Genomic DNA, 25,872 nt, shown 5'->3' with positions numbered 1-25,872 from the left:
GTGGGGGCACTCTTAGCAAAAACCGACTTAGAAAACGCTTACAAACAAGTACCTGTCCACCCTAGTGACTTTGAACTATTAGGTTTTAGCATTAATGGTCAATTTTACTTTGACAAAACTCTCCCCTTCGGCCTTAGTTACTCTTGCAACCTTTTCGAGAAATTCAGTTCAGCCCTACAATGGATTCTCCATGATAAATTTGATGTTGTACACTGTGTGCACATCCTCGATGACTTTCTGTTTATCGGTTATCCAAATTCACCAGGATGTCATGACGCACTTCTGGCATTCCACACTCTAGCACATGACATCAATTTACCGATTAAGTCTGAAAAAACAGTATTGCCATGCACAACACTGACTTTTATGGGTTTAGAAATAGAACATAAAAATACGTTTGGTAAGAAATATCACTTAGACAGATATTCTGAGCTCAGATATTTGTTCAATTAAAGAAATCCATGAATGTTAATCAGAAACCAGCAACAAAAAGAGACCACCAGAAAATTCTGAAAGACAAACATAAAAATACGTTTGGTAAGAAATATCACTCAGACAGATATTCTACAAATACATGTATTTTAGAAAAGAAAAATCAAAATATAAGTTTATAATCTATCTGAATTAAAGTCATGTTGCTTTTTTTCCCTTTCAGAAGAAACTTGAAATGAGATGTGAGACTAAAAACTCATCATTGCGGCTCATAAACAACTACTGGTAAGAATACATCAAATCTGCAGACCCTGGAGCCAGATGTATGCAAAAAAAATCACATATTTTCAGAAAATAATAAAAATAGTGAATGTTTTTTTTTCTTGTAGGAAAGAGTCGAGGCCAAACAAATACACACAGATTTGCTTATTAATGTCCACAATCAACTACTGGTAAGGTTTACATTTGACATTGTTATAGATAAATCTAGAAGTAAGTAACAAATTTTAATCTTTCTCTGCTTATAACTTAGAATGAAATGAAAAAGAAAGAAGACACGGGAACATATTTATCTGGAAGGAGGAGGGCGCTTTCCAGTACACTCAAGGTACAATTTAGATACAGAGCACATAAAATATTACTGCATATTTTTCTTACATACATTTGTAGGTTTTATTTGTAGAATGATAAATTACTTTTCAGGTACTGGCAGACAAAGGAAAAGAAATGATTTACACAATAATGAAGTATTTTGGTTGTATGTATGTGATAAAGTGCTTACACCCACGGAGACTTTTTATTTTATTAGACCCTTTAGTTTTATTACATTTAACATAATTAACATTTAAATGCGAGTTTTTTTTTATTTCCAGCATTTTTTTTATGGCTGTGAGGTATTAACTTTACATGTTACATGTATCTGTAAAATTAACATATACAATCGCAACTTAAAAGAGTATGGACAAATGAAGACTTTACATGTACTTCGATAATTTACGGCTGTGTTCCTTTTGTCAGGCTCATTGTTAAAATTGCATTTTAGAGGAACTTTGATTTAATTCGAATTGAATGGGAAAAATACCAAAGTATCTGCCTCGATTAAAAAAAATACTTAGGTATCTAATATCCCATTTGACATCTTTTTTTTTCTTCTAATATGAGAATATCTAAGATATTAAAATGATTAATCTGAAAGGTCTAATCTATATCTAACCATAATCTTCACCAAATGCTCATTATTTTTTGTTTCATATTTATAATATTAAAAAGATTTCTATTTCATTTCTGTATGCTTTTTCGTGTGTGTTAAAAAAAGCCACCTTTCTTGAAATAATAAATTGTATTTCTTTCAAGAACTCGCGGGAGAAAAAAAGATGCCCTTTCACTTTTGACGCAAATGTTTTGACACAGTTATTCATGTTTTGCGACATCCTCAAACTCGGGTCTGACTATAATTACGGGGTAGTGAAAACGTCTGACGTATCTATAACGTACCATTAAATCTATCATTCAAATCAGCTGAAGATGTTAGTTCTTCCGTAAAAAGATAAGTATGAGGTAGAACAACATCATGCAGCGTGATGTCTTGTCACGAATTTAAAATTCTAAATATTTTTAAAAAAAGGTTCTGTTGGTATCATACCTATTTGTAAAGATGCATGAGGGGTGTTTATTTCATGTAATAATATGTCGTTCTATACCTTATGGAGTCAAATTCTCAAAATAACAATTCCAGTTACACAAGGCATTTATAGAAATTAAAAAGCGTGAAAAAAGAGGAATATTTCCACTGCAAACACAAGTGTTTCATTACAAAATACTTGGAAATCTAAAAATAAAGTTGCAAAAGGAGACAATATCCATGTCCAGGTAACAAATTACATGTACAAAGTTCAGGTTTCCGAGAGTCCACTATATTACTCGTTTTAAGAAAAATGCATTTTGCAATTGCAGACCTATCCTGTCCAGTAGAGTTATGCCATAAATAATTTGAAGGTACAACATCATACATTCTGACACAGACTAATTGGTAACCTTCCTTTATGCAGAAGCGCTCGCTCCGTAATCGGAAGGTCATGAGTTCGAATCTCGGCCGCGACTGACCCAAGTCGATAAAAAAAACAGGTAGCAACTGTTCCCTCGCCAAGCGCTGGGCACTTTGGAGTGAAAGTTGCGGGTCCTTCGGATGAGACCTTTAAAAACGAGACCCCGTGTCACGGCAGGCGTTGGCACGATAAAGATCCCTCACTGCTCAATGGCCATGAGTGCCGAGTAAAGGTCTAAATTTGAAGCCCTTCACCGGTATATAGTGACGTCTCTCTATGAGTGAAAAATTCTAAAATGGGACATAAAACAACATACAATCAGTCAATCAATCCTTTATCCAGATGTAACGCTACGTAAGGCGTTTCCCTTAACCCACCCAAACCTTTAGGGTGCGTGATTTGAGCAAACTTGATACTTCTACATCCAGAAGATTACATAAATGTAAATTTTACTAGAGTTATGCCAATATTGTTAAAGTATAGAATTTTGAAAATGAACCTCCATCGTGGCCTCATCCCGAGAGTGTACTCCGAATAAACTTGAATTTGTTATAAAAGAGAATGAACAACCTTGATACATACAGGCTGTAGTAGCAAAATCTTAACTTAAAAAAGGAATTAATATTTTAAAATTCTGCAAAACTATATTTTAAGTGGCTTATAGAAAAAAAAGTTGAGACAGGGTGTCAAACTCTCAATATTTTATATATGCAAATGTAATTTTATGATCCTATTTGTAATACTTGGCATGTGACACTTAAATAAACAATACTACCTATTTAGTTAGCGTCTTTTACCAATGAATTGTCATAAACTTGTATGATTTTCTTGTTATTTAGTAAACAACTAAAAATTTAGTAAAATTCGTGACAGTTTTCTTTGTTTTGATACAGCAATTCACAATTTTGAAGGACCATCCTTTTATCGATGATATTTTATAAATTAACATTTTTTTTATATCAACTCAATATATCGCAGTGAATTCGAAATTAAAATAAGTTAAAGACAGTTCTACCAGATCTGTTTCATACCTGGATATTTAATTGTCTATAGATTGTAATGGCCAACTAACAGCTAAACTAAACGACAAACGGGATGACTCCAGCTTTTCCATATTCATGTCATATTTTACTAATCACCTGTATATATTGTTTGTATTTCTCCCAACTGATTCTTAAACCGATACAGGCTACTGACGAATAAGTTGTTTCAGGGTTTTAAGTATTTCGTTATAACCTTTAAAATTAGCATTTCGCAGATTTTATGGTCGTTATAATGACATTGTATACAAATACTACTTATCATTGGGTCGTTTTTGGTTTTTGACGGACAAGTTTCCAACCAAGTTTGAAGCCATTATTTTTATACCAATTTGACTAAGGATTACTCCGTTTATATAATTAATAAAGAGAGCTTCATGGCGAGTGTGATCAGTCTACAGGGGATGCTTAGTCCTCCTAGGCACTTGATCCCATCTTTGGTGTTTTTAGCGGTCCGTGTTTTAGCCCTTTCCACAATTCGTATTAAACAAAGAACTACATCGCAGAGCAGAAAAAGCGAAGGCTAAGGACGGAGAACATCAGGATTTTGTACCACTGCATTAATATGGTACCCAGAAGGAAGAAATCAAATAGGTCAGTTTACTTAGATAGAATAGCTAGGCATCAGCAAAGACAGGAGTCATAAACAGAGACAGTATATCGGGCCTTGTGTACCAGCGGTCAAGATGATGGGTGAAGTAAGGTGAGGTGAGGCATAATTCTATAAAAAAAAAAAATAATAAAGATTTTTTTTTCACATCTCTGAAAGATGGGATGGGGTCTGGAAAGATGTCTATTTGTTAGTTTTTATATCCGCACTTTCTAAAGAAACAAACAACAGGTCCATGGGCCTCAACGCTCACCTGAGTCACTTTGGCCCTTCTGTTGTTCATCAGCAGAATATTTTCATTTCCCTCTTCACGGCCAGGAACACGTTAAGTTCCTTTACAGTACCGTTGTCAGAGACCTTTAAAGCACTAAAATTGGTTCGTTGTCATGACCTCACAGGTGAGGTTAAGATAATGTCCGTCCGGTGTCATTCAAAATATACATGAATTTTTACTGAATGCATGAAAAATCAAGTTTTTGTTCAATTTCAGGAATACACTTAAGTATTGGGAAACAAATACAGCATTCAGGATTCATGACAAAACGTCATATCTCTGTTATCCTATATATATTCCGAGTAGTTTTGATTGGCGAATACATACCATTGTGTTAAAGCATGGATGTGCGGTGAAAAAATATATTTTTTTTCGTCGTCAATTTATTTAAAAAGCAGTTTAATTTCGTAATTTGAAAAGTAGCTCTATTTTCATTCCATTACACATATTACAGCCTTTTGCAGAACGCATACTATATGAGAACTTGACATTTATAAGCAAAATGTCCGTTGTCAGTACATGTTAAGTTGATATGGTCCGGTGTCACTTGTCTAAACATGTAAGTCTGTCTATGAAATGGTGCGGAAATGATCAGATTTATTTATTCTTAAGGCACATAATATCAGGAGAGGGGGTGGTCCCCAACTTAAACTTATACCGTTTATTTAATTAGTATGAAAGTATTCTTTGAAAGATCGGTTGCCCCAACCCCCCTCCCCCGTTTGTTTCAGTAGAGTCAATTCTTTCGTCAAAGAAGTTGTAAGTTAAGCCACCCCTAAATATGATTTTCTTCTCTCTATGTAGTTTGTCAAAGAAATTTCAGGTAAATTACCAATTACTGTCCTATCCCCCCTCCCCCACTCCTTTCATAAGCGATACAATATGCGTGAAGAGATAACAGATTTTAGCGAATATCATGATGATTGTAGCAATAATTTTAAATTTTGTTGGTTGTCTGAGAACAGTTCAAAGTTCAACAATTTGAAATTAAAAAAGTGCAATAAAGTAATTTAAATTTCAATTCTACGAAGTATGTGCATGTATTTTGGTATGCATATCAGCAGTACCAAAAAAATCATAAGAGACATAGTGAATAGTATGCGTTTTATTTTACTATTCGTAAAAAGTAAAGATAGTTTTATGAGTTATAAAGTGAAATATTGTCAGCTATAGACGATGCCAAAGTCTGTTGGTTGGCTGCTTGCTTGCTTCATGTCCCTTGAACACTACTGACTGCCTATTGAGGGATATTCGGCATTTGTGGACATAGAACAGAAAAAGATTTATTTTGTTCAAACATCTGACTACTATACCGGTCTCGACGTCCGCGTTGAAATTCGAACCAGTGAAGTAAGGATCAATTCTCTTGCTCCTCCACACTATTTAGAGTGAAATGCTATAACCACTAGTACTGCATGCGCTTCGTGCTGCTAAAGTGCTCACCCTTAAAAGTCTAACTTTGAAGCTCAGTCAATCTTAAATTCCTTTGTCATTAAATCGTTCACCTATTGATATAATCAATTATTTTTGTTTTATAATGAGATTGGTCCTTTGAATTTAATTTAAATTATTAAGGTTTTCTCATAGAAACAAATATAGAAGAATCAGTGCCATGTTATCGATGAAACATGCTTTTAAATTTTCTATTAATAGCACTTTTTCGAAATCTATGGTGTCGTTAGAGAGCCAGATAAAAAAAAAAATATTTATTTGTTCGGATGAATAAGATATTTGTTCTGACAAATTAGATATTCATTCGGACAAACTAGATATTTGTTCCGACAAATTAGAAATTTATTCGGACAAATCACATATTCGTTCGGCGAAATGATACATGTATGACCGGTTTTCCTTTCCAACATCTTTTCCCTCTATTTTCCGGTATAACTGATAAATAGAATGCATTAAACAGTAGTTTACCAATGTTGTATACTGTACAAATCTGACAACGGACCGATGACAACGGACTGAATTTTCGTAACTTGTCATGACAACGGACATAATTTGAATTATAGCAAAAATTTTCAGTTTTACTTTGCTTTGACTTTTATTTCAGGGGCTAACAATACCTCATAATATTACCTGTACCTGGTATTGGGTATTGTTTATTGTACAAAAGAAAAATATGTTCAATTCAAAGAAAATTTAAACAAATCAAAATATGTTTTAAGCAGGGTGGTTTATCGCCAACGCAAACTACTGTAATATAACCTGTTAATATCTGACGTTATTGATGCACCAACAAATATATTGTCAGTTCTGTTCCCCATTGCAATTTGAGGGATTGTAATCAATTAACTCACTTGAAAAATGAAATAAAACTAATTATTAGTTCTCTGAAGTTATGACACCGGACGGATATCATCTTAACCTCACCTGTGAAGTCATGACAACGAACCAATTTCAGTGCTTAACTTTAAAGGTCTCTGACAACGGTACTGTGAAGGAACTTAACGTGTTCCTGACCGTGCTCTTTAATATCGGAAGAAATTTGACTCCATATTGTGGACCAAAATCTGGCCCTAAGGATCTATGGTTTCATCAAAGTTGAATCTGCACAGTATTGGGATGCTTCGATATAAATACGAAACCGGTGCAACTGCTCTTCAGAAGATTTTTTTCCTCGCACATGCATTATATGTAAAATTTAGATCTATTATATTGGCCCAACCCTAACCCAAGGGTCCATAATGGAAAAAAAAAAACTTGGGAAACTTTTGCTTGTAATATGATTTACTATGGTCTTGCCATTCTTGAAAAAGATTTCTTGCCATATACTCCCTTGTAAAACTCTGGTCCCCTATTGTGGCCCCACCCTACCCTCGGGGCCATAATATGAACAAACTTGAATCTGCACGACCTTTGGATGGCATGTTGCTATAAAAAACGTAACTACTAGGGGTAATCATGGATTTGTTGTTCTTGGAAAGATGATTTTTAAATAATTATTTTCTGATATAATCTTGTGTAAAGCTTAATGTGGTTACACCTTACATCCGGGAGTCATTATTTGTACAAACTTAAATCTACACTATCTACTATCTATGGAGGATGCTTCCATATATAAATATAACTAATCGTGGAATTGCTGTTCTTGGGAAGACAATTTTTAAAATTTGTTCATAAATATTCCTGTGTAAATCTTTGATCTCCTATTGTGGCCCCTACCTACCCCCAGAAGCCGAGATTTTAACAAACATAAATCTACACTACATGAGAATACTTCCATAAAGTTTTCACATGTTTCATTTTTTTTTCTGACCCAGTGGTTCTCGAGAACAAGATTTTTAAAAAGATTCCTAACTACCACCCCTATATTTGAATAAACTTGAATTCCCTTCACCCAAGAATGCTCTGTGGCAAGTTTTATTGAAATTGGTTCAATGGTTCTTGAGAAGACGTCTAACATATGAAAAAGTTTGCAGACGACAGACAGCCCGGCATACAGATAGACGGACGCCGGACAAAATGTGATCAGACAGACAGACGGACTGTTAGACAGACAAACTGATCACTTGAGATTTCAGTTCAAGTGAGCTAAAAATACAATTTTTAGCTAAGTATTTTCTCTACCTTCACAAAATATGCCCAAATGTAACATTACATAATATACATTATTGCTACCATAAGGTTGCTGAAGACTAGTAAATGTACTAGCACTGCATAAACAAGTTTTTCAAGCACTGCATAAACAAGTTAAATAACTGTACAAGCACTTTACAAGCACTGTATAAATTTAACAGAATCATAATCGTTTACAGAATAGATTTGTCAAATCATCAGCAAAGTGTATCCGCTATTCTATTTAAATGCGTGACTTCCTCCTCGCTGAACATGTAACAACCGGACTGCAACGTTTGAAAATGATATCCATTTTTTGTGAAAAACCCTTGCACGGTACTGGTATTGAGAAATTATAAATATCTCGTTTGCATGTGAACAAAGGTTCCTAATGGTATATTACATTTCTTGGTTTCTTCCCAGATCAATCAGAATCTTGTATTACTTTAAAAGTTAAAAAGTGGTTTAATCAGGATGTCTCGTTCAACCAAATGCTCGGTTGTTTCCGTAAATCAACTCTGCTCCGTCAGAGATCGAGTACAAGACCAGGAAGTTAAACAAATTTAAAATGAGTTGTCAGTGAGGCATAATGTTTGACTGTTATCATTTTTCTTTTACCTTGATAAAATCAGCAGTATTTTGTTGCATAATTTACTTTGTCCTGTTAGAATTTCTTCACCATAAAAATATTATTACAAAATGCATTGAACCAGATCGAAAAGATCTTAAAAACATCAAAACTTTTCATCGTCTCCCACGAAGAGCTAAAACACCCTAATAATCACCTTGATAATTTTTTTTTTCAAAGAAAGACGTTTTTTTTTGAGTATACGCATATTGTTTTTTTTTTTGTGTTTTTTTTTTGTTCCTCGTTTAATTTGAAATAAGTTGCATATTTTTACTTGCATTCGGTGACCACATTTCTCAAAAAGTTGTGATTTTTCCTTAAGGGAAAGGTACATTGAAGTATTGGAGAAATTATATTTAAGTGAATAGAGTATCCGATAGATAGGGGCACATGTTTCACGATTTAAAAAAAGTGTCTTGTTTTCCATCTCAACCGAAATCAAGAGATTGGATTATATCACTTTACAAGATAATATATTATTATGCCTATGATTTCTGCAGATGATGTTGCATGGCGCGATGACGATGTGAAATGTCAAAAAATTCCCGGTGTGTCTTTTGCATCTGTTGTGTATTCAAAACTTAACTTATTACCAATATTTTAGTACTATTATTATCCCGAAACTTGTAATAGGCTGCTTTTCTACCTTACACACTTCTTATTCTAGGAAGCACTCGTATAATTTTTTGTGATATCAAAAATAAATTTCCGAATGAAAAATTGAAAAGAAAAATGTAACGTATTAGTAACAATTAAAATTTTGTATTTAAAAAAAAAGTTTTTAATTTTTTATTTATTTGATACTTTTATATATGTTATCAATAAGAAATTACTCTATCGAAAGCCTCCTTTCCCCATTTGCACTTTCTAACACAGCCACAAATGCAGTCGATTATAATGAAAATCTGGCAATGCATTTATGAAGGTGAACTTCTTGACTTAAAGAAAATACGAACAAACCAATCAAAATGATAAACAAACATACATGTACTGTCCACAGTTGTTCGGTTCAGTTAAACATATATTTTTTTTTATATTATATCAGATATATGATATTAAAAAACTCTCAAGTTACGAGTTCCTCTCCCCCTTTCCGCTTGCAAGCCGACAGTTCTTGGATTGGCTTAGGTCAAACATCTAGATAACGTGGTAAATCATCCGGATTTTCTGAAAATGATACTGGTGTTAAATGTTAAAATTCTGCCTTTCAAAGCTCGAGATTTTAGGTATGAGAGACAGACTGTGGGTAAAGTGATCCTTCAGTTCGCTCTGCTTTGCATGGGACATAAAATTGGCGATTTCAACCATAAATGTAATATTACTTTCTTGTAGTGTCCTTATTTCGTGTCTCCGTGATAAAATATGAATATGCAGAGATATAAAAGCAATCGACCTCCAATGGTTTACTACTTACATAAGTCCAAATCTTATCATGGGACATCAATTGCATTTAATATTGAAGTGAGCAAAAATTAACGGAAATGTAGTTTTAAACTGATTTTAGTTTAAAAACTGCGAACAGCCTTTAAGATAAAAAGTTTGATGGTGGTTAAATTAAAGAACTAGTCTCCAAGCTTCATCAAGTCATCGTTGACCATTAAACATGTCACCAAACGCAGTCCGTGATTCTGTCTTCATAAAGACGAAAACCCTTCAGTATGGTAATTAAGGTAAACCTTATTCATATATCATCGATATATATATGGAGTATGTAAATTGATAAGAACAGGAGTCTGGATCTTTCTAGCTTATCCTGTTATCAGCCGTCTGATCATGTCGGAAAACTCCGAATTCGTCCAACACGAAGAACTTGAAGGCGTCGGATCTATGGAAACCACTGTGTCCACATCTAAGACCAGGATGGACAATTTCTCCGATTCATTGATGAATGTGATAAACATTCTCCATGTGGTTTATGTATAGACATCAGAGACAACATCGTTGTGACCGAGTATCTAAAGAAGAAGTTAAGAAACTAATTCAAGGACATCCGAAAAAAATGTACCCTGTACCCTATATCATTTTTCATTATTTTTTTTTAAGCACATGATACAAGTGATAATCTAAATATGTTTCGCTGGTCAAATATACTCATAGCCACCCTAATAAAAATTTACTATAGTTAAGTATAGTTTACTATAGTTAAGAGTAGTTTACTATAGTTAAGTACAGTTTACTATAGTTAAGTATAGTTTAAGAATAGTTTACTATAGTTAAGTATAGTTTACTATAGAAAACACTGTATAGAGGATTATTTTCGCCTTTTCACTCAACACACAGTTTTGTTAACAAAATAATACTGTCTTACATGTATTTGAATTCGTTCCGTTTTAAATTCGCTCTCTTCCGACGGGAGCGAAAGCTTTAAATAAGAACTTTTATCGAGATTTAGAGCTTCAAAATCTCTCCATTTCTATGCCAATGATGTAAATTTTTTGGAACAATATGTAAGTATTCAAAAGATAATTCCGGTTAGTATAAAAAAAATCGCATTTAAGAATTGGAGAAATTCACGATAAAAATGCTTTGATTTATTATAGTAAAAAATTTTTATTTACTCTAGTAGAAACTTTGTTACTATAGATAACTATTGCTAACTATGATAAAAATATATAGTTTACTTTAGAACAGGAGGTGAAAACCGTGTGTATTTCTGTATTTCGAGTACCTTGAAAATGTTGTTGTATCTGATTTATCTTTGTTCCTATTCGAAAAAATATACAAGTTTTCAATGTCATGTAATCCAAAGATTTTTAATGATTGCAAAATTATTAAAATTAACTTTGCAATTTCATAAAACATAACAAGACTTGTATAATTGTAGACATTTTTTATTGACAAATTAATACTAGAGTGTGGTTTTCATGGACACAGACCATATTTTCTTTGTTTTATAAATAAAAATTTTGTTATGGTGGACTATTGATCAAATACAGATAGCCTTCAGTGAGCAGTATCTTCACTTTATTTGATTACATAAGTCTAATCCTTTTTACGCGTATCTCCAAACATACAGTTTTTGTACAGTTCATTGGGAAAAGTAAATCCAATAAAAGTATTTTAAATTTTGAAACTACATTTATACACATGTAGCACAACTAATATAAATTTCTTGTAATCAAAACAATTAAGATTTGAAATAAACTTGCCAAAGTCTAGCATATTTTAAAACAAAGCACTTCGATAAAAATCGAGGGTTTTTACATACGTATCATTATATAAATACGTAGTATTGCATGTAGTTGAGTGTGACATTGAAAATTTTCACCCCAAGAAAACCATCGTCAACCGAGGCACAGCCAGAACGAGGCACCAAGGATAAATTACTCTCTTTTGTTGAGAATGACTTGATACATGTATATACTTTCTTCTGTACATCACCATATATGAATGAGAGAATAAAACACTAAATTTACATAAATTCTTCTTGTTTTCTTCACTGAAGAGCCTTCACGCAATGCTGCCCTATATCATGCAATGCTTCCACGCAAGGGTTTCATGTTCTGCACGTTGTATACATATTGTCTAGTTCTGCAATGTACGGTCTCAATCTCAGTCTGCCTTACACTGATATATATGAACACTTGTAGTAACCACTGATGAAATAATAATGTGCTGGTTTGTTGGTACTTGTATTTAATTTGTGATATCCGTTTTTGTTATGTTTCACTACTAAATGTAAGAATTTGTGCTTACTTGATACTAAATTTTCTTTTATTTATTAAAGTATACTTATGTAAAATCTCCACAATTTGCAAAAATCTCACAAAGATTGAAATTATTGCCTATGAAATAGCATACACACACTAAAGAGGGCAAAAAGAATCATTTGCTCATACTAGTCTACAGCATATTTTTTCGATATGAGTGGGTCTTTGCTCAATTTTTTTTTTAAAGTTTATTCTCCAAGTCTGCGTAAAAATATACACTTCTGGTTAACAAAAACATGGAACAAAGACCCACTTTAACTTAAAAATAGACTTTTATGACACAACATTCGCATCTTTCCGAGAAATACTTGGTCCATTTAGTCAAAGGGTCATATACTTGGTCCATTTAGTCAAAGGGTCATATACTTGGTCCATTTAGTCAAAGGGTCATATCACAAACATGATTTAAATGTCACTGTTCATCAGGAGTTGCAAAGCGTATTGGTTAGTCTCAAAGGAAAATAATACTCAGGATTTTCAAACCTCCTGAATACCACATTAATATTTTTATAACAGAATAATTTTTGCCGAGAATATTTTCCTCAGAATTTTTTTTTATCATAATTTCATAAATTTCAATAATGAGAACTTCACTCTAAATATTAAACTCACAAACTGAATATGATTTTATTCATCTGAAGATATAGGCATTCTGTACACCTTGTTCACCCATCTCCTTTTCCCCCCATTGATACCAAAATCTTTAAACGTACAAGTTTCGGAATGGTTTGCAATCGTGTTTTGTTTCCTCTTACATAACGAGAAGTTACAGTATATGACAATCACTGCAATTCATGAATGACACAGGAAGAATTTCCAGTGAAGGACACTTCAAAACACTGAGTCTTTTGAAGACAGAGTGAGACCCATGCACATTGGTCATTATTGCAATTTTTAAAAATTCTTTTTCGTATGCGGGAATGAAATTAAGCCCTTAAAGATCAAGGACCCGATACGGCCAATATAGTATAAGATCACACGATTATGCACATAAATACGTTATTTAGAAAACTATTAATTTACATTACATTTACTGAATTCATTTTTGTTTAAGGTAACAAAACCTAGTAGTTTCTTTCCATCGAACCAAATTCTCAATAGTTTTTTTTATCAATCAAGATTTTGAAAAATGGAAGGACAATGAACTATAAAACTTAAAAAAAGTTTTTAAAAATAGGAAAGCTCTCATATATATATATAGTACGTCACGGTAAATAGCTCTCGGTCGCTGAAGCAGCTACGTCCTTTGAATAAAAGTGCATATTATTTGAAGGATGGGATATCTTCACTAAATACTCATCTTTTCTGAATTTATCTTGATCCACCCGAAAAAAAGGCCGTTTTGTTAAGTTTTCACTGCCTTGCGTTTTTGTAACCTTCAGTATCTTGTAACCTCGAGCCAATTTCCACACGCTTCCTTTCAACAAGAGAAATTCATTATACTAAATAAATATACCATGTATTTATAAAATCATGATTGTTTTTTTTTATATACATGTTTAGGTTGCACATGGTGTAAATGTAATGGTTACCTTTTTTATATGAAACAATGATTATGTAAATCGATCCTTCTTCTCTGCGCCATGATGATTTTATCGATACTGCATTAAAATAACACTTTGCACAGTTGAATTGAATGAACCTCCAGTGTTTTTTAAACATGAAACCTTACCCCTGTCATATGTCCCAAACGAATGCGCAGTTACCCGAGCATAAACGTGGATATTGTAATTAGGGCGGGAACCAATCCACTACACTTCGTCCTCCGGACATCGAGGGGGTAGTAAAATGGATCGCCCGCGGGACCTTTTACTTTTCCTTTTATTTCTGCAGGTCAGTTTTTTATTTAAAACATACATCTATGTTATTTTCGCTTTATGACAGTATTGGGATATAGGGTGTGGTACAGTGTATATTGCATTATACATATAAAAAAGTTCCACATGAGATGACGATGCTATATATATTCATATTTCCATCTGTCCTTAAAGTGTGACATCTGTAAGAAATCAATTGAAGCTTTTTGCGCTATCATCTAAATAATGTTATAAACCTTTACAAATCCGTTCTGTTGTTTTCCATTGAATACTTCTTAAATTATGCAAAGAAAATATGTCTTAAGAATGGAAGATTTTTGATCAGGCTACATTTTCTTGATTTTAATTTCAAAAATGTTCTGATTAAAGTCAATAATTTGACCGCATGCAGAGAGTGCTATTTACTTTTGGGGTTTGGTTCCAGTGAAGCGTGACAAACTTCCGTGTTCTACAAGAATTGGTTGGTTCTCAAAATTCAGTCTTTGAGTAGGCCAAACAATTAAATGCATAACTACCATACAATGCGCCTATTGAGTAACACAGAGTCACAAGATCACGAATCGTTTGAAAAAAAGAATTTTCCTTAATGTTAAAAAGTTTCAGTTTTAGTTAACATGTAAAATATCACACTTTTTGGGGAGTTATAAAACGTGAATTTTGTTGTTTTCAAAACCTAGGTGGCTTAATGGTCATAGAATACAAAAGTGCTGAGAGAACTTTGTGTTTAATGATAAATGTTTATTGGGTTTTGGTCATGGTATGTGACTTTGATTTTATCACAATGTATTGGAATGGGTGTGTGTCGACAGATGATCGGATGAGCAGTCATCGCGCAAGGCTCTTCATCTATTTCAGGTCACCTCCATCTCGCGTAACGCGACACTCTTGCCTTTATTAGTAATGGTTAAGAAATTTACAACGTGTCTGTTTCGAAATGCAATACTCATAAATGGTTGACCTGGGAAAAAGTATATATAAAACATATTATGTTGCAATTAAATCACAAATAATACATGTACTTATAATTTAAAATTGAAGAACAACGCGAAATTCAAGTTTTTATAACAAATAAATAATTACAATATATGCAATTAAATAATAATTACAATATCTTCAACTTAATTGAATGAGAATCAAATTATTCACATCGATTGTAATTTTCCAATGTTTTTTTTTTTGGTTTTTTGTTAGAATCAAAGATTTAATTTCACTTGACATCGATATAGACAACTTTACATTCATAGTTCTTTGTTATTTGATCTAACTCTGTTCTGCCATTGTTGGTCAATTAATAAGAGGAATACATTAAAGATGACATGAATTCTTAACTACGCAATATTTTCATCTTTGTACGAACTGTTTCATACTCATTCGCCGCATTCCGCCATATTTATGGTCTTTCTTTCAGATACTTATTCTACCGATATACATGTACATCCAAATAAGATCGTAACACTTGATTGATTTTTGGATTGGCTGTTGACTAACATCTCCGATAGTAAAGTGTTTGGGAACATATGGATTGATTGGAAAACAAAAGCAGAAATAAACATAATGAAAAAAAAAGTAGTAATAATGATTTGAATATATAGATGCAAATTTGGTAAAAAATAGTTGCAAGTGTATTTTTGATATACATGAATGTATGTGCACAATAACATAAATAACTAATTATTCACAGAATTACTCTTGCAAACATCAAGCAATATCTACAGTAAGAATGGAACAAACGCGCATGCTTTGTATATGTACATTACAGTCTATGCGAAAGTCTAAAATATTTACAGGACATAATATCTGGTAAAAATGTATATTTTACCAGACCAAGCATTTACTTACCAGACCAACCTTTTTTCTTTAAATTCAATCATACATCATTATGATACAGAGATTGAAAAAAAAGGAGGGGGGATTCTCACTGTTAAATTGAACTTCAAATAGATCCAGATTTGAGATTAAAAAAAATTATTGTCAAAGATTTTTTAAAAAATTAAAATGCACTTTAAAATATATTTATTTATTTTCTGAAGTAACTCATTACGGTTATTCTTGTTTATTAATGAAAATAATTTCGCCAAACCGAATCTACCTATGAGCTATCTGTAGATCTATATTCCATGACAGAGGAAATTTGAGTTAGAAATAAACGATCATGACAGGATTCTTATAGATTAAAATTAATCATGTATTACTGCTAAATGGATCAAATAAAGGATATGTGTGGAGAATAAGACCATATATACATGTAAATTCAGATTTTTAGGCCTTAATTTTTCATCGGACAATTGGTCCTGTAACCTGAATTTTTTTACCGACCCGAACCAAATTTTACCGGTAAAAACCGATGGTCCGGTGACTTTCGCATAGACTGACATTATAGTTCATGCATGTAGAGAAAACGAGTCGAACGCTCTAAACTTATCTATACCTGAAAATAAGACTTGTGTACTGGTTCGGAGAAGTGCACAGTCATATCGAGTGAATTGCATCTTATATTCCATTCATTGAAATATGCGTCAGAAAATGAATTAATAAAACCCTTTCCTCAAAAATAATTACGTAGTCATTTCATCATACAGCCTAGCACGTGGATACATTTGGTCCATGCTGATCAGTTTACTCTATTTCCGTCAGGGGAAAGTCAAAAAATGAAAATAGAATTGTTATTTGCGCTACAGGGCAAGATGTATAAAGCAACTAATAAATCATTCAAGTATTTATTTGAAATCAAATCATTCAAGAAATTACTGATTGTTGTAATGACATATAACTACATACATGCATTGTCTAATGATTATATTTTTGGTATTCTGTTGGTTGCATTGCGTAGCAATGGTTTTGTTGTCACATAGCGTTGTGCATTTAAAGTGTCTAGGGATACTAAAATATTTTTGACTAAAACATCTTGTCAAACTCAGATCTCTCTCTCTCTCTCTCTGAGAGAGAGAGAGAGAGAGAGAGAGAGAGAGAGAGAGAGAGAGAGAGAGACGTTGAACAGTTTTATTTTCATTTGAATATAAATATGTTGAAATGATTTTATCCCAATGTTCTTATGTGAATTTTACTAGATTGGGACAAAGGAAGTTCTCGGCCACAGCAATGAGGGCAAAATGGGCGACATTGAAATCAAGTGCCCTAGCGGTATGTAATTTAAAACTCTTTTTACCGACTATGTATGAAACATAGCGTACCTTTTGCAGGGGCGGATCCATAATTTTTTCCGAGGGTGGGTCCATATGTCAGACAAATTTAGACCTTTGTTCCAAATGACGCTAAACATGTGTAGTAGTATACAAGACAATTTTCTTGCTTATGAGTTTGCTATGGTGCATACTTTGCGGATTTTTGAAATGATAATGTATTCTATACGTTACTTTACAGAACAGTAGAACTTTTTTAAGGACATGCTTCGTTGTACATGAAGTTAAAAAAATGTAGTGCATCTCGTTGATAGTTTTAGATTACAGGAATTAACTGAACATCAGAGAGTGTCTAAAAAACTGTATAATTGGATTATGCACGGTTACAACTGCCATTTAAAACTCATGTAAATTCTGTTAAGGTATTTTGTAAGAGTTTACCTGTATTACGTAGCTTACTCTCTCTTGGCGGGCCATGGCAATTTGGCAATGGATATTTGTATTTTCAGCTCCAGATACACAAAATGCTTAAAATGCAGTAAACATTTGTCATTCGATACTCCAAAGAACATTTTTTAATGTTAATTTCCGGTCTAGATTTCACACATTTTTTATATAATTTTTTTTCCATAAAAGCAAACCTGACTATTTACTTACATTGTTCAATTTATTTTCCAAAGATTATGATCCAATTTGTAAATCAAAACCGACTTCAATTGTTCCAGTACAAAGGACATTTAATTTCTTATAAGTCAACAAACTATATGAGCTAATTCTTTTATTTATCTTTTCAAACATTCTCCATATATTAACACATTAGATTGCAGAACTGCATCGAAGGTTAATTCTATACTACGGTGTACATCCATGGCCCTAGGGATAGAAAATATAACATATAGTAGTTAGTATACATTTATTGATTGGGTTCGAGGGCAGCATGCGATTTGTCAGACCAATAACCGAACTCATAGTTTGGTTTGAGGGGTCGACAAACCGCATTTTACCCGTGATCACAATTAATGTTGTGTTACACCTTTACTTTTTTTTTTATTTTTACACATCTTGCGCTGGCTCCCATGATGGAAACTTCGTTCATCCGCACGGCGGATTTAACTCGATCAGTTCCGTAAATGTCAAACACCAACCATACAAATAAGATATAGCTGGTCCCGCCTACAGTGACGTAAAAAATGCCATTGACAGGTCCAATATCTCACTCAGCGGTCCAACATCAATTTTTTTTGTCCGCTCGGTCAAACCTTGAAAATATAAGACTTTTTTTTGTAAAAATTTATATAGGAAACAATTTTCAAATGTATAACAATACATATTTATATATATTTACTTTGACGCAGTCATGGACACGTCCAATTTAATTCATCGCAAAGGTGTATTTATTCAAGGTCCCACGTAATGCAAGTTACGATGTGCATATCAAAATGACAGAACAATGATCGTGAATAGCTAGTGATCTATACAAAGGTCAGTATCACTTATTGTTTGGCCAGTTCTCAACTTCAAGTTAAATCAAGTGATGACAAACTGAGCAAAAATTGACGAAGATTGGGTGTTTGCACTCTTAATATGGTGCAAACAAGGACTTGGACGCGAAAGAAAAAAATATACATGCAGACAGACAGCAAATAATGCTACAACATCATAGGATAAGTCAATAAATGAGCGTCAAAAATATTACCGTAAATCTGGAAATTTTTGCTGTAGATAATTTTTTTTAGCAAATATGCGCATGCATTGCTTTCGCAAAAATATTTTTCTTAAAAATAAATCAACAACAAAAAATATTTTTATCTAAAGATTAATAAAAGATTACATCGTTATATATATTTTATGTACATGTGTGATTTATGAAAATGTTATGAAAACTTTCAACACTTTGGATGATTTATCTTTTCTAATATTTTTATCTGATTATTGAACGTTGGCGTAGTTTAATATTGTATGTTTATTCGTAATTTATTGTTTGTACATGCATAACTTACAAACGTTTAAGAAAATTTTAAGAGCTTTTTATATTTTAGTTCAAATTACGATTCGCAAAAATTTTAAACGTAAAAATTAATCAACAGACTTTTGACCCAGATTCGCAAAAATAAATCGACGTAAAAATTTCCAGATTTACGGTAGTAGTCTGAGGTAGTGTTGACTCTGACGCTGATGGTGGGTGGGGGTTCCTATGTTAATCGACCAAGAAAAATAAATGGATTTTCAGATATTCTGGAAAGATAAGTTAGTACTCTCATCTAAAGGGTTAACAAAATGTTATATCCCACCTTTGGCTTATTTACCACTGCGTTCCTTCAAGGGCTTCCATATATAAGGTATAATTTTCTTGCGATAGGGATTAAATCTGTAAATGTGCTTACCTAGGCTTTACCTGTCGCCCAATCCCATTCAATGTATTTTGATATGCATTGAATAAAATATGATTTAAGATCATACTCTTATAAAATCTGCCAATAGTACCTCATAACCAGTAATTATTAAATATGTTTCATGTAATGCCATATATCATTATTTTGATTTTATTTCAGGGGCTTTTTTCTTCAAGGGTTATTGCTTCATGGTGGTGAGGGTGCCAATGACTTGGGAGGACGCCATGACAGCCTGTCTAAGGTAGACTCTTTCGACGCTGTTCATAGTTATAGCACCATTGACATAGAGGCATTTGAATCACATTCACTTAGCATTCGGGAAGGCGGATGGTTGATTTATTTTTGTTCTCTGTGAACATTTAATATCAATCACTGGAAGAAACTATTTGATTGATTGGCTGTATGTTGTTTTACGTCCCATTTGAGAATTTTTCTCTCACATAGAGACGTGGAAACTATTTGAAATATACTGTGTAATGTAAACTTATATCATTGTAGTATGGACTTTGGAATTGCTAGTGGATTGATAGGACGTTTGGGAAAAATGGATGTTTTTGTGGAAAATTTGTGGACATTTTAACGGACGATTTATAGAACATTTTAGCGGAATTTAAAATAGAATGTGGACACTTTACATGTATTTTCAAATATCTGTGATGCCTATTTTAATAGAAATGACACTAAAACATTTTTAATAAGTTAAAATATTATCAAATCATGAAGAGTATGAATATGAATAAAACAGAAATAATTTTAAAAAAAAAAAAAGGAAGACAAATAAGCAATAATATTTATCATTTACCATTTATCAAATAAAAAAAAATTATGATAATATTTATAATAAATATAGATTAAAAAAAAACGACACTAATTAATTTATAATATTTATTTCGTTTACCATTCATTGCATTATCAGAATGTTTATATTTTGAAACTTTTTCTGTGGTAATCGAAAAAAGACTATAGGTCACCTTAATTAATTTCTGTTGTTCTCTCCCTCCCCTTACCTGTACACCATTCCCATCTAGCCAAAACCAATCACCCACATCAATTTCAGAATTTTGGCTAGGTGGGAAGACGCTAGCCAGTCTGAGTCTGCTACCCCCTTTTCACGAGCAAGGAGGTGAAAATGGGATTTAGAAGATCGACATATACATATATGTAGTTAATTTAAATACAGTTAATACTTAAAATTATCACACTAAATGCGATCGAGTTTTGGAGTATTTCACAGAGCATCCCAAAGAAAATAATCAGATTTTAGTATTCCATCACAAATGATTCGTTTTTATATTCATCACTTCAATACAGTTCAGTGTTGTAATAAAAGATGAATATGTACACGTATTTACCTGTATGGATATGTATGTGTTATTTTGAGTTTTATTCAAGTGAAGATTTTTTTTATCTTTACCACCGAAACCTTCAACATGGTTGGAAACGTAGTCATTAATCAGCTGATCGTTGATCAATTTTTGTTGAATATTGATGATTGATTTTTTAAAAAAAAAAGTATCTCTGAAATAACTCTGCTAAATTTTTACAGGTAACCATTTTTACTTCCGTTAAAATGTCCACGAAAGTTTTCGCTGATATGTCCATTTACATCTGTAGAAAATCCGCCAAAAAATGTGCAGTTAACAACAAATTGTTTTATTCATAGATCTGGGATGTATCTCAGTTGGATAGAGGATGCTATAGAAAACAATTATGTGGCGACCCATGCGATGTCTCGTGTCAGTCAATATTGGATAGGTATGTGTTTGTAATTTAGTATAAGGATTAATTATTAATGGACGAAACCAGGTACAAGAAAAAACATACACTGCATAATGTCTATAGAACTATGCTTGCCGTGGTGTACTTAAAAATTTCATAGATTGTAATTACATTGTAAGTATTTGTATAATATGAATTAGTGGGCAAACATCAGGAGCCTCGGTGAAACAATAATCAGGCACGTAACATCATTAATTCTTGTATGAGGTGGGGCAGCCGGAAAAAGATTGACGACCTACACAGGAAAATATGGCTTGATATTCATGTGATTATCTTTTTATTTGAAAATTGTGTGAAAATCGTGTAAAAATTATATAAATATTTTTTCATGCGAAAATCGTGAATAAGTTTATATGATATTCACATATATATATATTTTTAGAACTTTCATGTGAAGTTTTCTCTGCACGATTTTTATGCGATATGCTTTTCATGTAAAATTCATATGAAAGTAAGGTGAAAATGGCTTAAAGCAATATGAGCTGCAAATTTGATGTCGGAAATTTTTGTTGCAAAATTGTAATTTACTATTGCAATGACAGAAAAGAAGAACGTTTATAAATTTCTGATGTTCAAATTTGCGATGGGAGAACTATTTATAAGCTTTGATTGAAGCTAAATTGTATTATTGTCATCCTGTACAATATTGATTTCTTATATAACTATACATTCCATTGTACTGAAATCTTTGTTCTGAAACCAACAAATACTCTATTTTCATATATAATTGATCATAAAGGTTTAAGTTACATATAGATTTATCATAAAAGCACATTTTAACTGAAAAATAAAATTTTCAAAAAATGCAGCTCATATTGCTTTAAAGTTTTCACATATATTTCACATGTCTTGTTTTTCCTCTATTTCTCATGCAAAGAATTTACATGAAATTCATGTGAATTTCATATAAAATTTATGTAAGCCACTTTTGCCTGTGTACTTATTAAAAAACAACAACATTAAACAACAATATTGACAACTAAAAACAGTGTCCTATCAATTTTAATGGTGGTGGGGGTGTTAGGTTCCAACTTTTTCAACAAGAATTTAAAAAAAACCCCATTAAGATCAATATAGGCGGATTTGACTTCGCTTACATGCAAACGTGCAATAAACTGCAAGGAAAGAAATTTTCACCATAGTTCTTCAGTCATAGTGACCACATTATGTAAACTAAAAGAAGATCCCAACAATCACTATAAAAGCTTTTGAATCTAGCTCTGTTGTTTGGACCCAGAGAGATTGAATTTATAATGTAATTTAGCTAAACGCAGGATGTTTAGAAATCGCATGTACTAAGTACTCCTGAACTAAAGATTCACTCATCTGTAAAATACGGCCATGGTACCTGCAGAATCCAATCCTTTGGATAAATAAACTGAAAATGTTTACGCATTCTTTAAAGCATTTAGCAAAAATTTTAGTTTCCGAAACGTGTATCTCCCTAAAAAGCTTATAAATCACTTTAACACCCTCTTTCTGGAAAGTTTAGGCCAGCTGTAGCATCAGCAAAACAGTTTTAACTTTTAATTTGAGCATGAAATTAAAATATCAATGTCATCAATAGTTGTGTATTGATAGACCTATTGGGTTCTGTATGATTGTGCTGTTTCAGTTTAGTCATCGAGAGTTCTGCATAGCACTTTCTTATCATATATATATATAACTAGTAAAGATAGGAACCGTATGTGTTTACTCGTATTTTTATGACAGTGCAAACTCTTATGTTGAACAGGTGAAATGACGGAGTTCTTGACTGGTCTTATATTGAAAAAGGGGTGGTGGTAGCAGATCCCCCCCCCCCCCCCCCCTTATATTAACTTTTTTTATGGATATAAAAAAAGTCCTGTATTTGTACATGCTGTAATATTTGTAATCCGATAAGCCATTGAGATGCTTAGATTAACCAGAACCTACATGTATGTACAATTTGTACATGATATAACAACATCACAGACCCGGCCGGGATCGGAATTCCAAATGCAGACGATAAACTCGTTTGACCACCTGCACTCGTACACTATGCCATATAAAATGCGTAGTGTAAGGATGGTCAGAAAGTAAGAAGCGTTTAGACTGTCACTAGCCACGACCCTGCACTGTTAATGTTACCCCAGCATGCTATCCATGCTTTAGCGGAGTTTTCGCGGCAACATTCTTTTGGCATGGGCAAGCACATGGTAAGGCGAGACCCCTGTGCACAAACAATCTTTCTGAGGCTGAGGTATAATGTTTAACGTTATATATAAGGAGCGTAGGGATGTAGATAGTTCTGTGTATTAGAGGCATGTGGGTGCATGTCATTTTATTGAACTATTTTAAAATTTCACATGTTGCATGCACTGATTCTCATGGCTGTAGGAACACTCCCCCCCCCCCCCCAATAATTTTGCCGAAATATAGATTACTATAGAAAACAAAGCTACTATATGCTTGTAGCCCCTCAATAAAAACATCTGATGACCTTTTTATTATTTTTTTTTTTTTGCTTGTCTGATTGTCAAGGAATTTTTAGTAGATAATAGTGCCCCGACCCCCAACTAAAATGTATGGCTGTGCCCCCCCCCCCCCAAAAAAAAACCAACTGTATCTACCACTTCTTCCAGTAACCAAGTAAAGTGCTTTGACCTCAACTTGAGCAAAACTGTTGATTATCGCATATTAGGTGTGACAGTATGTGCATATATACAGGTGCAGGTTAAAGCTATATACATGTACATTGTATGGCATATCGGAGCTAAAAAATCAACAAAAAAAAGAGATCTAGATTGAGTGTAGATATATATGATATATGTTATTTAAGTTCAAATTAAAATTTTCACTGATTTTGAACTTAGATGACCTCACATTCCTATAGTTAAATTTACTTTAAACTTTGTTATTTAAATGTGGAGTTGGTAAATAAATTGGTTATTATTTTAAATTTTTAATATCTTTGAAATGCGATTGATTTAGATTGTGTAATTTGCAAGAAAGTCTTATCTTTATGTAATGTAATAAAACAAATAGAAAGATTCATTTTAATTTTAGTTATCTGTACTTATCAAAAAATATGCCATATATGACTTTAAAAACTGGGTAAAAAATGTCTGTTGGTCCAGTTAACCGTAGTCTGAAGTCCAGGAGTTCATGATAGAGCTTGTGTTCAATTCAAGAAACTGTTTCTGCAAGGCAGCACTATGACAGCTGCTTTTAAAGATGAGAGTCCTTCTGAACTTTCTTATGAAGAACATATTACAAGAATTACCATATATTCAGTGTTGTCACCAATTCATTTCATTAAATAATGGCACCTATTCATGTACATTAGATATAACTTTTCCAAATTGGCAGTTTTTAGCAGCTAGTACATATACTAGGAGGTTTAATTTAGCAACAGCTGTGATTATTGAAAAAGCTGGAAAAGCATGTTTTAAAATGAAAAGAATTATTAGTTTTGATAACCCATGTAAGCTTTTAGAAAAACTTTTTGATGCTATTGTACTTCCAGTTCTTCTCTATTGTAGTGAAATATGGGGAGTGGATCTCTCATTCAAAGATATTTCAAATATTGAAAAATTTCACTTAAAATTTATTAAAGATATCCTTGGAGTGCACTGCGAAACATCCAATGATGGTTGTCTAGCAGAACTTAAATGACTACCACTTTGGTTTAAAATTTTATTCTCGAGTATTAAATATTGGAATCACCTGAAAACTTCTGATTCTTTGGCTTTTAAACTTGACAAATCCACAACACTGATACACTTACAGGCACTACACTATGTTCAGCAAAGAATTTATAAAGTATGTTTCTAATATTGCAGGTCTGTCAAACATGTCCTCAACAGCCGGCCAAGACGAAATTGTTTGGACACAGTATAGAATGATGAAAAACAAAGCTATTCCATTGGTTGAGGGGCTGTGGAAAAATTTGCAACCAGCTGAATTTATGGGAGATACTAATTGTGTTTCCACCCTGAAAGATAAGGATGATAATCATTGGATAGTAACAAATTGCAGAAAGAAGCTCCCATTCATTTGCAAGGTTATGGGAGCCCCTAAATCTCCTGGTATTATCTTAGATTTTTTTCTTTTCTTTTTTATTTTAGAAACACTGCTGAATTATAATGTAAGCAAAACACTGGCTGTTGCCTTATTTATCCAAACATGGCAGTAACTGCATATGATGATTTAGATCAAACATTTTATAGCGAAGAAGTTTGGTTTTGCTTTAGTTCCAGATAACTGTTTTACTATGAAAATGAAATCCTGACATGAAAAATTAGGATGTAACTCTTACTACTAATTGCATATACCGATAGATGATGATAAAAAAGTGCAATTTTTTTTTATTATTCTAATCTTTTGACCTCATTAAATAATAGAAAAAAAGAAAAGTTAAGGTAATATATAATAAATTATTACTTTCTCACCCCCATCCTCACCTGTCATATTGTTTAC

General features: G+C 32.7%; 2 protein-coding genes across 2 annotated transcripts in view; one reads left to right on the top strand and one right to left on the bottom strand.

Moving 5' to 3' along the window:
* LOC133184337 (ubiquitin carboxyl-terminal hydrolase 24-like) overlaps nt 1–25,872 on the bottom strand; it is a 376,170-nt gene that overhangs the window by 221,023 nt on the left and 129,275 nt on the right. The gene's annotated exons all lie outside the window — the stretch shown is intronic.
* LOC133184536 (sushi, von Willebrand factor type A, EGF and pentraxin domain-containing protein 1-like) overlaps nt 13,983–25,872 on the top strand; it is a 109,388-nt gene continuing 97,498 nt past the window's right edge. The window contains exons 1-5 of the mRNA XM_061319624.1: nt 13,983–14,133; nt 17,186–17,258; nt 19,810–19,891; nt 21,314–21,405; nt 25,236–25,481. Of these exons, the coding sequence (XP_061175608.1) occupies nt 14,089–14,133; nt 17,186–17,258; nt 19,810–19,891; nt 21,314–21,405; nt 25,236–25,481 (538 nt within the window). The 5' untranslated portion in view covers nt 13,983–14,088. The remainder of the gene's footprint in view (nt 14,134–17,185; nt 17,259–19,809; nt 19,892–21,313; nt 21,406–25,235; nt 25,482–25,872) is intronic.

The sequence above is a fragment of the Saccostrea echinata genome, unplaced genomic scaffold (assembly GCF_033153115.1).
Source record: "Saccostrea echinata isolate AGI-Se365-2 ecotype Australia unplaced genomic scaffold, CSIRO_AGI_Sech_v1 ptg000010l, whole genome shotgun sequence".
NCBI lineage: Eukaryota > Metazoa > Mollusca > Bivalvia > Ostreida > Ostreidae > Saccostrea > Saccostrea echinata.
The sequence above is the reverse complement of the archived record's forward strand: the minus strand, read 5'-3'. Positions and strand labels throughout refer to the sequence as shown.